Source organism: Salvia hispanica, chromosome 4, assembly GCF_029641045.1.
Source record: "Salvia hispanica isolate PSC_SH4W2 chromosome 4, Shi_PSC_v1, whole genome shotgun sequence".
NCBI lineage: Eukaryota > Viridiplantae > Streptophyta > Magnoliopsida > Lamiales > Lamiaceae > Salvia > Salvia hispanica.
The window spans coordinates 13,486,795-13,499,630 of record NC_142695.1 but is presented as its reverse complement, the minus strand read 5'-3'; the positions used below and the strand labels follow the sequence as shown (position 1 = coordinate 13,499,630).

Below are 12,836 nucleotides of genomic sequence, written 5' to 3'. Positions count from 1 at the left end.
GGTCTTAATTTTGAATTAGGGTGCTATAAGCATTAGAATATGACTCGGATAACAAAAGTAACCATAATATAGTAACACAAGGGTATATAGGTAATTTTCAAGGGGTTATGCTAAAAGGATATGTGAGGTCAAAAGCGTCCGGAAATGATGGTTGGAATGATGCCCAAAACAATAATGATTTTGATAGTAGATTGGGTTTTGGTTTGACCAATGCGATATGCTGCTCTTCTTTCTCTCTATATATATTCATTTTTTTTATAAGCTCTTCTGCTTCTACTTTTACTTTTAATAATCACCTAAATCCCTCACCCTTCTCTCTCGAAATTCCTCACTGCATTTCCAGATTAGTATTCATTTGACTCGCCTCTAGCTAGGGTTTTTCCATTTCCACTAGCTGCAAGTTTTGAAATTTCAGCTCATGGATGCCTCTTTATTCCGTGGAATTAAGTAATTATCCAATTCTTCACTCATAAGGGTTCAACTTTCATCTTTCTGGTTAGCTCATTCTTTTTTTCTGATTGATTATTTATTTCGTGATGAATTTCTCTTGAATTTGGGCGAGGAATCTAATCAATACACTTGTTTTAATCTGCTTCACATTTTTTTTATTTATATTAGTCGTGATTGGAAATCTGAATCTGCGCTCGATTTTGGTTTAAATTGATTTTTAATTTGCTTCACAAATCTTTGCTGTAAAAATTTGAGTCACGAATAAATGTGTTTAGGTAATTTCAAAACCAGATTGAGCAAACCGACGATTTTTGTCATTGTCATTAGTAAATTTGGTTGAGACCATTGGTAAGCGAGCAGAAATATTCTTTCGATGAGCATTTAGTTTTTATTTTGCAGAGCAAATTTCCGATATCTGAGATTTATTTTCAATATGTTGCCATCTTTGATGTAAGAAAGTCAAGATTTGGAAACCCAATCACTGATATTTATGTCATAGGAACTTAACTTCTTCATAAGCTAGGTGCTATGCTATATCTCTTACTAAAACTGTCCCATAAAAATAGGGACTTGGGGGATGACATGGGTTTTAACGTGAAATCGGTAAAATAGGAGAGCCATAGAAAGAAAAAGTGATTGAATTTTTGTTAGTGGAGAATGTGGCCCACCTTATAAGGCGAAAAAGATTTACCAAAAATAGAAAGGGGCTATTTTTTGTGGACGGACCAAAATAAAAATAGAAGACTATTTATATGGGACGGGGGAAGTATATGGAAAAGTGCATTAGTTTGTTTCATTGTTTAAATCTCAGTCTCTCATAGTTGCAAAATCAAATAGTCCTTTATAAGCAGGGTGTAACTTTTTGATCATATGAAAAGAATGAGATGTATAGTGTGCAAACATATTTAATGCCTTCCGTATGATTTCCTCTTGGCAGGAATATCTTCCTTTTGCAGCATGGGCTGCTTTACGGTTTTAAAGAGTAAGAAGAAGAAGAAGAAAACCGAGCAGACAATCTATGTGAAACGTGTAAATCCACAGGAGAATTCCCCGACTGCATTGCCTGAACCCCAGTGCCAGACACGTTCTTTACAGTCTGCACCTCCAAGTTTTAAAACCAGAGTGAAACCATTTCATTCTATTACGAGAGTAAGATGTAGCAGGGCACGAGCATTATCAGCACCATCGAGTCTTGATGCTGCAGAACAAGATGCACTTGCATCTACAGAATATGAGGAACAGGAAGAACCTAGGAGTCGTTATGGGTCAATGAAAGAATATAATTCACCAAGCCCTCAACCTCTTCCGCTTCCATCACCCCGTAGTACAAATTCTTTTAAGGCTACAACAAGCTTCAAGATGATAAATTCCAGTGGCCCACTTGATATGTCTGGGCCGCTTCCGCTTCCTCCTACTTCACATCCGACTCTGGCAGTGAAAGGAACACTTGTTAGCTTTTCATATGAAGAGCTTGCATCAGCTTGTCATAATTTCTCTCCAGAGAGATGCATGTCCGAAGGTCTATCTTCTGGCATCTACCGGGCTTCTTTTGCAGAGGATGCATTTGGATCAAGAAATCTGGAAGCCACTGTAACCCGTCTTCACCCTTGCAATCAGGTATAAATCTGTTGGAATTCATGTCTTGTTTGATATTTCTGCACCCGTCTTCACCCTTGCTATTTGTTGAATTTCTTGCCTTGATTCAAGATATTTTCACTGGGATAGAGTTGTGGGATTCTGTTATCCTCATTAATACTTTGTGCATGTGGGTGATGAGACGTTTCTGTCTACTCTAGTAACCAGTTCTAGCATATGCTTTCTTTCTTTTGTGTGATTAGGACCACTGATATGTACTGTGAGACAGATAAGGAGCCTAATACCATTCATTAACAAGCTTCTGTCAGCATTGAAACTCTTGTCTTCATGCAAGCTTTCGTGTCTGTTGTATTAGTTTTGTCATCTGCTTAGAGATATCCTACTGTATTTATTAGTCATGCACGTCTAGTCTGACATTGGTTGTCATGCTTTTTTAGGGTTTGAAGGAGTTTGTGAATGATGTGAATACCCTTGCTTCTTTACAACATCCATATCTCTGTAAATTGATTGGTTTTCATGCTCGTGAAGGCTCCGACCACAGGATGTTGGTCTATGAGAGGCTATTCCATGGGAGCTTGGATAGGCTTTTATATGGAAGATCAGACGGTCCACCCATTGACTGGAATAGTAGAATGAAAGTTGCTTTCTGTGCTGCGCATGGTCTAACATTTTTACATGAGGAAGGACCCTTTCAGGTAACTAACATTATATGGCCGTTACATCTATCCGTAAATGTTTTGAGACATGTAAAAACTATCGTTGGCCCTTGTTGATATCATCAATTGGCTACTACTCCCTCCGTTCCATAGTAGTGGAGCCATTTCTTTTCGGCATGGAGATTAAGAAAAATGTGTGTAATGTATTAAATAAAAAGATAATAAAGTATGAGAGAGGGAAAAGTAGAAAGAAGAAAGTAAGAGAGGGAAAAGTAAGTGAGAAGAATTATATTGACTTTTACTAAAAAGAGAAATGACTCCACTACTATGGAACGTACCAAAATAGCTAAATGACTCTACTACTATGGAACGGAGGGAGTATTATATAGGTAGCAGGTAACTTATGCTTTTGCTCCTTGACAGGCGATGTTCCATGAATTTTCAACTGCAAATATACAGATTGACAAGGATTTTAGTGCAAAACTTTCTGGTTATGGTTGCGTAAGCCACATCCCAGATGGGGATATCTCCAGTGGCTCAGTTGTAAGTGCTATATCTTACTATTTCCAGCATCATTGTCTTCTTCTTTTACGTTGATGCATGAGGGAGAAGTTGGGGAGGGGATTGTGCATAGTTTCAACTTAGCAATACAGCTTACAACTATGCATCTTGCTAAAAGTGTCCATTGCTTGTTTCAGGCTGTGGCGAATCTTTCACTGGAGACACTGGAGAAGGGTTTGCTCACCCCGAAGAGTAATGTCTGGAGTTTTGGCATTGTACTTCTTGAATTGCTCACGGGCAGGAAAAATCTTGACAGCCGGCATCCAAAGGAAGAGAGGAATCTAGTGAAATGGAGTCGGCCGTTCCTGGCTGATGATTGTAGGTTGTCCCTAATTATGGATCCTCAGCTAAAGGGTCGTTTCCCTGTAAAAGCAGCTCGGACGGTAGCTGATATTGCTCAAAGATGTCTCCTGGTAGATCCGTCCGAGAGGCCAACCATGAGAATCATAGTGGAGCATCTTAAAGCTATACAAGACATGAAGTACACCTCTCGATTTCCTCTGCAAGAGCCAGGATCAGTTAGTCAGAAGAATATGTCGAGATCACCTAGTCTGAATGGGATTGTCATTCCGCCTACTAGATCAAATTGTTCTCCTACACCTCCAACTAAACCATCCATGACCCCTCAAAGTCTGCACGCACTGCCCCTGGCTCTACCCCCTAGATCAAGTTCATCTTCGTATACGTTGGAGGAAATTGATCGGCAGGAAAGCCGGAGATCGTCATCCTCAACCATTCGTAGATCTAGTGTGGAAGGATTTTGTTAGATAGTTTTCCTTTTTTTCTTTTAACATTATGAAATGTGATCTTACATAGTACTATTATATTATATAGAAGATAAAGATATTTTCACAGTTGGTCAGAAACTTTTCAGGTGGCTCAGTTTTTTTGTATATGAAGCTGCTGTGAATGATTATATTTTCTCCGGATGGCGCCTGACTGGGACATTATCAACCTCGGCTGCCTCATGCTCTGACTGTCACCTCTTGAGCACCATCAAGGTTTTGAAGAGTCATTTGAGAGTCATGCAGACGTTGCACATGCACGATGGCTTGTGCTTTCCCTTCCCGCTCGGAGGCTGTATGCAGTTGAAGCAGGAGCAGCCCAGATGATTCCTAGGCTGTCGCAGAGGAAGATCCTGGCTCTCGAATTGCCCCCAGTAGCTGCTCTGTTTGTCTGTGCACTAGTTTAAGGCTTGTTAATTCTCTCTTCTGGTGAACTCTGCTTAACAAAAGAAAATTTACTATAAATGCTAACATTCACTAACTCTAAAATCATAGAATGCAGTGAATGGTGTTATGATACTTGCCCTTGGATTTGGAATTGAAGGCTCCATTTCCAATTCTGCATGTCTAATTCCATGATACGGAATGGAACCTATATGATTTTCAAAAGAAAAATTCAAGAATACAAACTAAACAAACCTCATTGGGTCATTGATATTAGAATCGGTATGGGAGTAATTAAACAGAAGCCTCAGAAATAGTTCCTCGTGATTTAGTACAACTGTACAAGTCTTCATTCTGAAAGATGAATAATGAAAATCTTCTATTTACAGAGCCATCAAAGGGCTCTTGCTTCCTTTTAACAACTGAATAAGGCCAGAATAACCAATTAGAGCATTAGCAAGAAGAACATGAAGATGAAGAAAGTTGACATGAGGATAATGTCCAAGTTGGTCCCTTGCACGGTTCTTTGCAAATATTTCATGGTTAGGAGAATTGTAATTCCATGGCATATACTTGCGATGCTCGAAAGGCCGTGGATTGATAAAATTATCTTGTCTATAGCAGCACGATATTTTACAAACTGTGTAATCATTTGAAGATGATTATACACATCACAATAACCAACAAACTCTATTTCATTGACATGAGAGGAGTAGTCAGTTGAAGAAAAGGAATATCCCTGTTAATCTCCCGAACCCAAGCATCACTACCATCAGACAAGTCATCATCTCCATAACACTGAAAACACACTTTGTTCATCTCTTGGTGTGATGCCTATTAATCAATAAAGAAGGAGTAATTGATCATTATCAACCTATACGCCAAATAAGTTACTTGGAATATTTCGAAAAATGAATAGACAGTTACCTCTACCACAAATCTTAAGGTGTCGCACTAAACCAATTTATGAATTGCACGAGAGGCCACTTGTCACAATAATCATTCACAAGAACAACTACCAATTCCTTAAGATTAGGCATCTTCATCGGCAAATTGTCATGTACAATATATATGCATATCATCTTAATAAACGTATATATTATTCTAGTTAATTTATCGAAAATCAGTCGCATGCATACCCAACGTTCAAATTTGTGCCCGACGAATATCTTGAGCATGTGTAGTTGAGGAAGCAAAGAACGAAACATTTTGAAAATATCCACCATCGAAGGATGTTCAACCGCATACGAAGGCGCCCATATCCAGAGCTGAGTAGGAAGAGGAGCATCGATGAACACAAATTTACAACGTGGACTGGTGTACTTGATGCGAACAAGCTCCGATTTACAAACCAAAAATGATTTGAGGCTCCTGCACCCGATGATTTCAAGGCATTTGAACCGTGGAGAGGTCCGAACAATTTCCAGAGATCCGTCAATAATAAGCTTGTCAGTAAAAGAATCTATCACCAAAGTTACAATGACGAAAATCAAAGATGGCCGCCATGGTAAATTCGGATTATTGACGGACTATTCTGTCACGAATTAGTGACTGACATTTTTCAGTTACTTATTCGTCACTAGTCCCTGAAATTTCCGCTGCCGTTAGTATTTTTTTTAGTGGCTCATTATCATTCCCCATATTGTATTATTCAAAAATCTCTCTTCTTTATTCGTTTAACAAAGAGATTCGGAAGCACAACAATCAAGGAAGACCTGTGCCTCGAATTCAACCGCGTTTGTTTTTACTTTCATGTACTAATAAATTATGCTTAAACGATAGAACTATTATGCAAATGAATATATCCTTTTGCCTGTTTTGTTATCTTGTTTCATATTTAGTTATGATGATTAAATATTTATTTCATAAACTCAATTATCTCTGCAGGTTTCTTAAAATTACTTATCACATAATTATAATTACAATGATTATGCAAATATGTTGGTCTAATTCTCATTTGTATTACACTTTTCAAAAGTAGAAAAATAAATTCCGTAGTTAGAAATTTTTGCAACTAAAAAAGTTCAGCCTTGCCAATAGAACCGTTCGGTTCTATTCAACCGTAAGTGAGATGACATTTTCACATGAAATTAAAGATATTATACAAATTTAATTTTGATTAAAAACTATCTCATTTTTGTTATACCCAAATACTCTCCCCGTCCATGATAAAATGTCAAATATCTGACCGGCACATGTTTTAAGAAATTATTAGACTTTTATAAAATAAGTGTGTAGAATAAGTTAGTTGAATGCATGACCTACTTTTATATATTGGTTTTATTGGTTTTATGATAAAATATGAGTGGAATGAGTTAGTGGAATGTAATGTCCATTAATCAAATATACTCCCTCCGTCCCCCATAATTTGTCACCATTTGACCCGGCATGAGTTTTAATAAATGTAATAGAAAGTGGGTTGAAAAAGTTAGTGGCACGTGGATCCTACTTTTATATTATTAGTTTTATAATAAAATGTGAGAGAGAATGAGTTAGTGGAATGTGGAGTCTACTACCAAAAATGATAAAAGTGAAAGGTGACAAATTTTTAGGGACGGACGAAGATGGAAATAAGTGATAAATTTTCAGGGACGGAATGAGTAGTAAAAGTGAAATGACACATTTATTCTTCTTACAACACCAATCCGTTGTCCAAGTCAGCAGGTTACAAAGTTGGAGTGCTTGGTTCTTCGCTCTTAGTCTCTTTTTTGTAGCTTTTATCCTTTGAGCCTCCTTTCTCCGGGCTCTCGCTGTTCTCTCGATTTTGAGATCAAACAACAAGGATGACCGAGAAAATTTGCTCGTGCACTGAAACAAAAGAAAAAAAAAAGTAAAACAGAAAACAAAAAAAGAAAAGAAAGAAAAAGTATCTGCATTCCAACGGAACACTTCTCTTAGTCCTAAGTAACACCGTTCCGCAGCAACAACGCCATTTGAGAGAGCCGCAATCGTGTCAGACTTGAGTGTCCTAACTTGATAGAATGGTCGTCACGTTCCCATTCCCCAAGTACCCAGTCAAAGAAATTTATATGTTCCCTTTTGAAAAGCCTTCTTACATACTACTCCCTCCGTCCGTCATTAGGAGTCCCGTTTTTTCATTTTAGTCCGTCCGCGAATAAGAGTCTCGATTCACTTTTATCATAAATGGTAATAGGGTCCCACCTTTACCTAACTCATTACACTCACATTTAATTTAAAACTAATATATACAAGTGGGACCCTTATTCCATTAACTTTTTTCCACCAATTTTTCTTAACACTTCTTAAAACCCGTGACGTCAAGGAATGAGACTCCTAATGGTGGACGGATGGAGTATTGGTTAGTACTCCCTCTGTCCTATAATAGATGTCACACTTTCCTTTTTAGTTTATCCCATAAAAGAATGTCACATTTTCCTTTTTGGAAAAAGCTCTCTCGCACATTAATATAAATATACTATTTTCTCTCTCCACCTAACACACAAAACAACATTTCATAAAATCCCGTGCCACTCCCCAAGTATGTCATCTATTATGAGACGGAGGGAGTATAAGGCAAGTCGGGATGTCGAACCCACAGAAAACGATAACTCTAACATAAGAGGATTTGATTGCGGGAGGTGGTTGGCAGTGCAGCCACACTATACTTTTTGGTTGGATGCTAATTAACCAATATAGGCGGGAACTTAATTAAAGGTAAACCAGTTGGGCAAGTAAACTAACTAGGGATGCAGCATGAAAGAAAACAGTAATACTTAGACATATAAATAAAAGTGAACTACAAAAATGGTCCCTGGACTATGAGTTTATCTCGCTCATAGTTCCTGGACTTTAAAAATATCGTCAGTAGTTCCTGAACTAAGGGTTTATCTTGAAATTGGTCCTTTTGGCTTTTTTTGGTACGAAAATACCCTTTGATATTATTTTGGGGGGTTTGGGCAATTTGGTCTTTTTACACTTTTACATTTTAAATCTGATATTATCTTAGTTATGTACTAACTTTAATATTATTTCAAAATTATCATTCTTCTTCCATTTTGTGATCCTTCACTGAATTTATTTATTTTTATTTCAATATTAGATTTAATTTTATAAAATTAAATTTAATATTTAGATTTTAAATATCAATAAATTTTTTTAATGAAAACTATTAATTCGTGGACAATATTTATTAAAACTATTAATTTTTGTTATTTAATATAATATTCAATTGAATTGAAGAAGTACAGAAAAATAATATTAATCATGATGGAAAAAGTAAGAGTTATTCTATTTAGCCTCCGTTCGGTTGTTATAATTGCTTGTGATTAAATATTATGAAGTTGACTAAAAATTTAATCCTACTAAAAATTTTATATAGGAATATTTTTGTTGAAATTTTCTAGTAAATTTTGATTGTTTTCAAATTAATAAATGAAAATTATATTAGTCTTACATTAGATGCATATTTATTTCAGAATAAATTGTCTTATATAATCTATTTATGATTAAAGCTACTGTATTAAATATTGATTAAAACTAAGGCGTTGTCATACCTTATTGATTACATAGTACTATACACTATCAAATATTGATTATAACTATTAATTTTTGCTATTTAATAATTTTTATAATTAAAAAAAATTATTGATATTTAAAAATAAAATTTAAATTTTGTAAAATTAAATCTAATATTGAAATAAAGAAACAAAGTGAAGGATGACAAAATGGAAAAAGGATGATAAATTTGAAATAATATCAAAGTTAGTACATAGCTGAAATAATATCAGATTTAAAATGTTAAAAGTGTAAAAAGACCAAATTGCCCAAACCCCCCAAAATAATATCAAAGGGTATTTTCGTACAAAAAAAGCCAAAAGGACCAATTTCGAGATAAACCCTTAGTCCAGGGACTACTGACGATATTTTTAAAGTCCAGGAACTATTGGCGAGATAAACCCATAGTGCAAGGACCATTTTTGTAGTTCACTCTATAAACAAAGCAGTAAACCAATCCAGGAATGCAGATAAAAGTTGGGGAGGTACGAGCGAGTGGACATGCTAAACAGTATGCGACGGTGGCATAGAGTAGACATGTAGTCACATGCAATTGTAGACATGGAAAGAAAACAAGGAAAAGTTAAACTAATCTATCCTAGAAAGAAAATATCGAAGCTTGCAGTGTACCATGAGGTACGAAAGAAAGTTACTACGCTAAAATAGACTGCGAGCGCAGAGCTTCACGTCTGGATTTCAGGGAAGCAGCGACTAATATTGTCCTTTGCATGCATAAATTAAGGAAAACCTACTTAAACACAATGAAAAACACAAATAAAAATCTAAACACCTAATTAACTAGAAAATGAAGAACATTGCGGCCATATCTTCATCTCTTAAGCTATGTAGCTTGAAGAAATGAAGATATAAACGCGTAGTTAGACACGAAATGATGCCAACTCAACTAAAGCGAAGAAGTTAACACTAATATAAATCTAACGTAAATAAAAGTGTGACGGAACGAATGGTAGATTCCCACCTATACGTCATCACTCTATTTGGGCCTATTGTGAAAATTGGGCCCAACCTTCTCGGCCGAAAAAACTGGAAATAATCGCTACTTGGCTCTTCTTCTTCTTCCTTCCTTATCCAACACTACACCATTGCCATGGCGGGAATCACCGGTTTCAACCGTCCCTGCTTCCGTCCCCTCTCTTCCTCTCTCTCCTACTCTTCCATCCGTTTTCCTGCGCCGCAGCTCAGGCTTCCGCGCCGCCTCTCTACATTCCCCAGTATGCCCACTCGCTTACCTCAATTTCGCGTTTCTTTTCTAAATTAGGGTTTTCTTTTCTTTTTTTGTTGCTGCAGGGATTTACGCGTTGACCAGCAACGACATTAAAGTTGGCCTCAACATTGAAGTGGATGGAAATCCGTGGAAGGTTATTGGTAATAACTGCTTAATTTCTGACTATTTTTCTTCAAATTCAAATTCTTGTAATGCATTTGGTTTTGGGTAACTGTTCAGAGTTCCTTCATGTTAAACCTGGAAAGGGGGCAGCTTTTGTACGGACCACATTGCGAAATTATGTGACTGGGAATCAAGTTGAAAAAACTTTCAGAGCTGGAAGTAAGGTAACTACTTTACATCTCTTGGATTTTTTTATTGAATTTCATTTCCCATTTTACTAGTTATGATTAAAAATAGCCAAACGAATTATCTCTTCTATTGAAACTTGAGATCTTGTTATGCATTGTATTATCAATCTGCTTCAAGTCTCAAGTTTAGCATATGTATTTCACTCTGCCTTTCTATATGGAAAGTATATGGGGCTTCCAAACTACATTTCAGTTTACTTATTGGACTAAATTCATATGTAAATACCAGTGTAGAATGCTAAACAATCCACTTCAAATTTCTTGAAGGTGACACTGATATTTCAGTTAACAATATTTTATGCTCTGCTCGTTTGACAGATAGAAGCAGCTGACATATCCAAAGAAACCAAGCAATACACTTACAAAGATGGTGCCCAGTATGTATTCATGGATTTGGTAAGTCATTCATCATATAGATCTACAAGCCGGTGTGACACTGAGTATATCAAGCACTAATTATTACCTGTACTTGGTTAAATGTGGTATATAAAGCTATCGTCTCTATGTGCTTGGTTTTGATGTCTCTTACATAGTTATACCATGCCCCATGCTCTTTAAATGGCAAATTCACTTGTCATCCATCTTCCTGAATCAGTGAAATAGTCTGATTTTATATGCCAACTATATGTCATACCCTCGAATATGTGTTCCAGAATACATATGAGGAATCCCGCCTGAATGCGGTGGATGTTGGAGATAAGGACAAGTGGTTGAAAGAAGGCATGGACTGCAATTTGTTATTCTGGAACGGGAAGGTTAGTGTTACTCCAGTTTCTGAATCCAACCCGACCATTTTCCAACTGGTTTTGGTATTATGTTGCTCACTGTCAAATGCATCTTCTTGTTCTAGACTAAACCATTTGCCGATTGGCATCACTGTAGGTCATTGATTTTGAACTTCCCATAACTGTGAAGTTGAAGGTGACTGAAGTTGATCCTGGCTTAAAGGGCGACACTGCTCAAGGTAAGATAAAATTCTCATAATGAACAGAAAAGGGGAAGAATCGAATGAGGGAGCAAAGCTCTTTGGTTCATGTGTTTATATCCATAATTTGTAAGTATATGTTTGCAGGAGGATCAAAGCCGGCAACTGTTGAAACTGGTGCTGTGGTATCGGTTCCATTGTTCGTAAACACTGGTGATACCATTCTGATAGACACCAGAACTGGGCAGTACATGAGCCGCGCATAGCCTGCTTTTTATCCTTCTTGGGAGGCTTCCATGATTTTGAAATTGAAGAGTACTCATCTAGTTCACCAGCATCAATATTAGGTATCGTGTGTAATGGAAACCTCCTTTATATTTCTAATCATGCATAGAGGGCACAATATGTAGAATCAAATGAATTCATTCATGTATATGTTGCAGATTATATGTTTACTGAGTAAACTGCTGATGCATTACATAATGTGTATTCTACTGCATGAGTAAAATTCATGTTTCTTAACCTTTCTTGAAAGCGGCAATAAATAAACACAAGAAGCCACCAAAATGATTTCTTCTCATGGATCAACCTGTTAAACAAAATCCCTCTTGGATTTCTGACGACAAGGAACATGAATAGCAATTTTTTAAGTGAAAGTCGTGTGTAGGGTGAAAATCCAATCTCAATCATATCTTATTCAAAAGTGTTTAACACAATATCCTATACATACTTGTCCTTCATAGCATGCTTAACAAAGTGTTCATCATCAATGCAATAACTATCTGCAAACACCTGCATTGCTCCCCTGATTTGGCCCCATTTCAACAGCCCGTACAATAATGTGCTATATAGCATGATTTTGAGGTTGGAAAATGCTTAATTCCATATTCGATCAAATGAATTATGTTATTTGTGAGTTAGTAGTTGGCTTCAGTGACGGGCGCCGGGTTTTGACTGGGGTTGGGGACTGGGGGGATTTACTACTTCCTCCGTCCAAAAAAAAAGTCTCATCTTTTCATTTCCGGCCGTCCACCGCAAAATTAGTCTTCACACTAAAAATGGAAAGTCGTTCCTAATTTATTATTCACTTTTTAGCATTATCTCTACCTACTCTATCCATATCTACTAATTTATTTCTTATACTTTACAAACTATATATTTTTCTCATACTTTACCAATTTTGAATTAAAACCTGTGTAGTCTACTGATGAGACTATTTGTCGTGGACGGAGGAAATATTAATATTTTTAGTGTCAACGGCGTAAAACATAACCCGACATGAACATTACGGAGCTATGGGAGAGGTGGATGATGAAAGATAAATGATTTGAAAATGAACAATAAAAATTAAAGATACATTACTTTATG

General features: G+C 36.6%; 2 protein-coding genes across 3 annotated transcripts; both read left to right on the top strand.

Moving 5' to 3' along the window:
- The first annotated feature begins 261 nt into the window (after window positions 1–261).
- Window positions 262–4,117, top strand: ATSIK (Protein kinase superfamily protein). 2 transcript variants are annotated; one of them, XM_048095348.2, is made up of 5 exons: window positions 262–447; window positions 1,388–2,067; window positions 2,484–2,741; window positions 3,126–3,245; window positions 3,401–4,117. In XM_048095348.2, exons 1-5 carry the CDS (start codon window positions 423–425, stop codon window positions 4,028–4,030), a joined length of 1,713 nt encoding a protein of 570 aa, XP_047951305.2. In that variant the 5' UTR covers window positions 262–422; the 3' UTR covers window positions 4,031–4,117. The 2 variants fall into 2 exon arrangements, with proteins under 2 accessions (XP_047951305.2, XP_047951306.2); XM_048095349.2 differs by having other exon boundaries at window positions 262–495.
- A 5,832-nt stretch (window positions 4,118–9,949) lies between these two features.
- LOC125196322 (elongation factor P (EF-P) family protein) lies at window positions 9,950–11,951 on the top strand. Its single transcript, XM_048094794.2, has 7 exons — window positions 9,950–10,179; window positions 10,256–10,333; window positions 10,413–10,519; window positions 10,862–10,939; window positions 11,197–11,298; window positions 11,426–11,507; window positions 11,616–11,951. Exons 1-7 carry the CDS (start codon window positions 10,056–10,058, stop codon window positions 11,732–11,734), a joined length of 690 nt encoding a protein of 229 aa, XP_047950751.1. The 5' UTR covers window positions 9,950–10,055; the 3' UTR covers window positions 11,735–11,951.
- The last annotated feature ends 885 nt before the right edge of the window (window positions 11,952–12,836 follow it).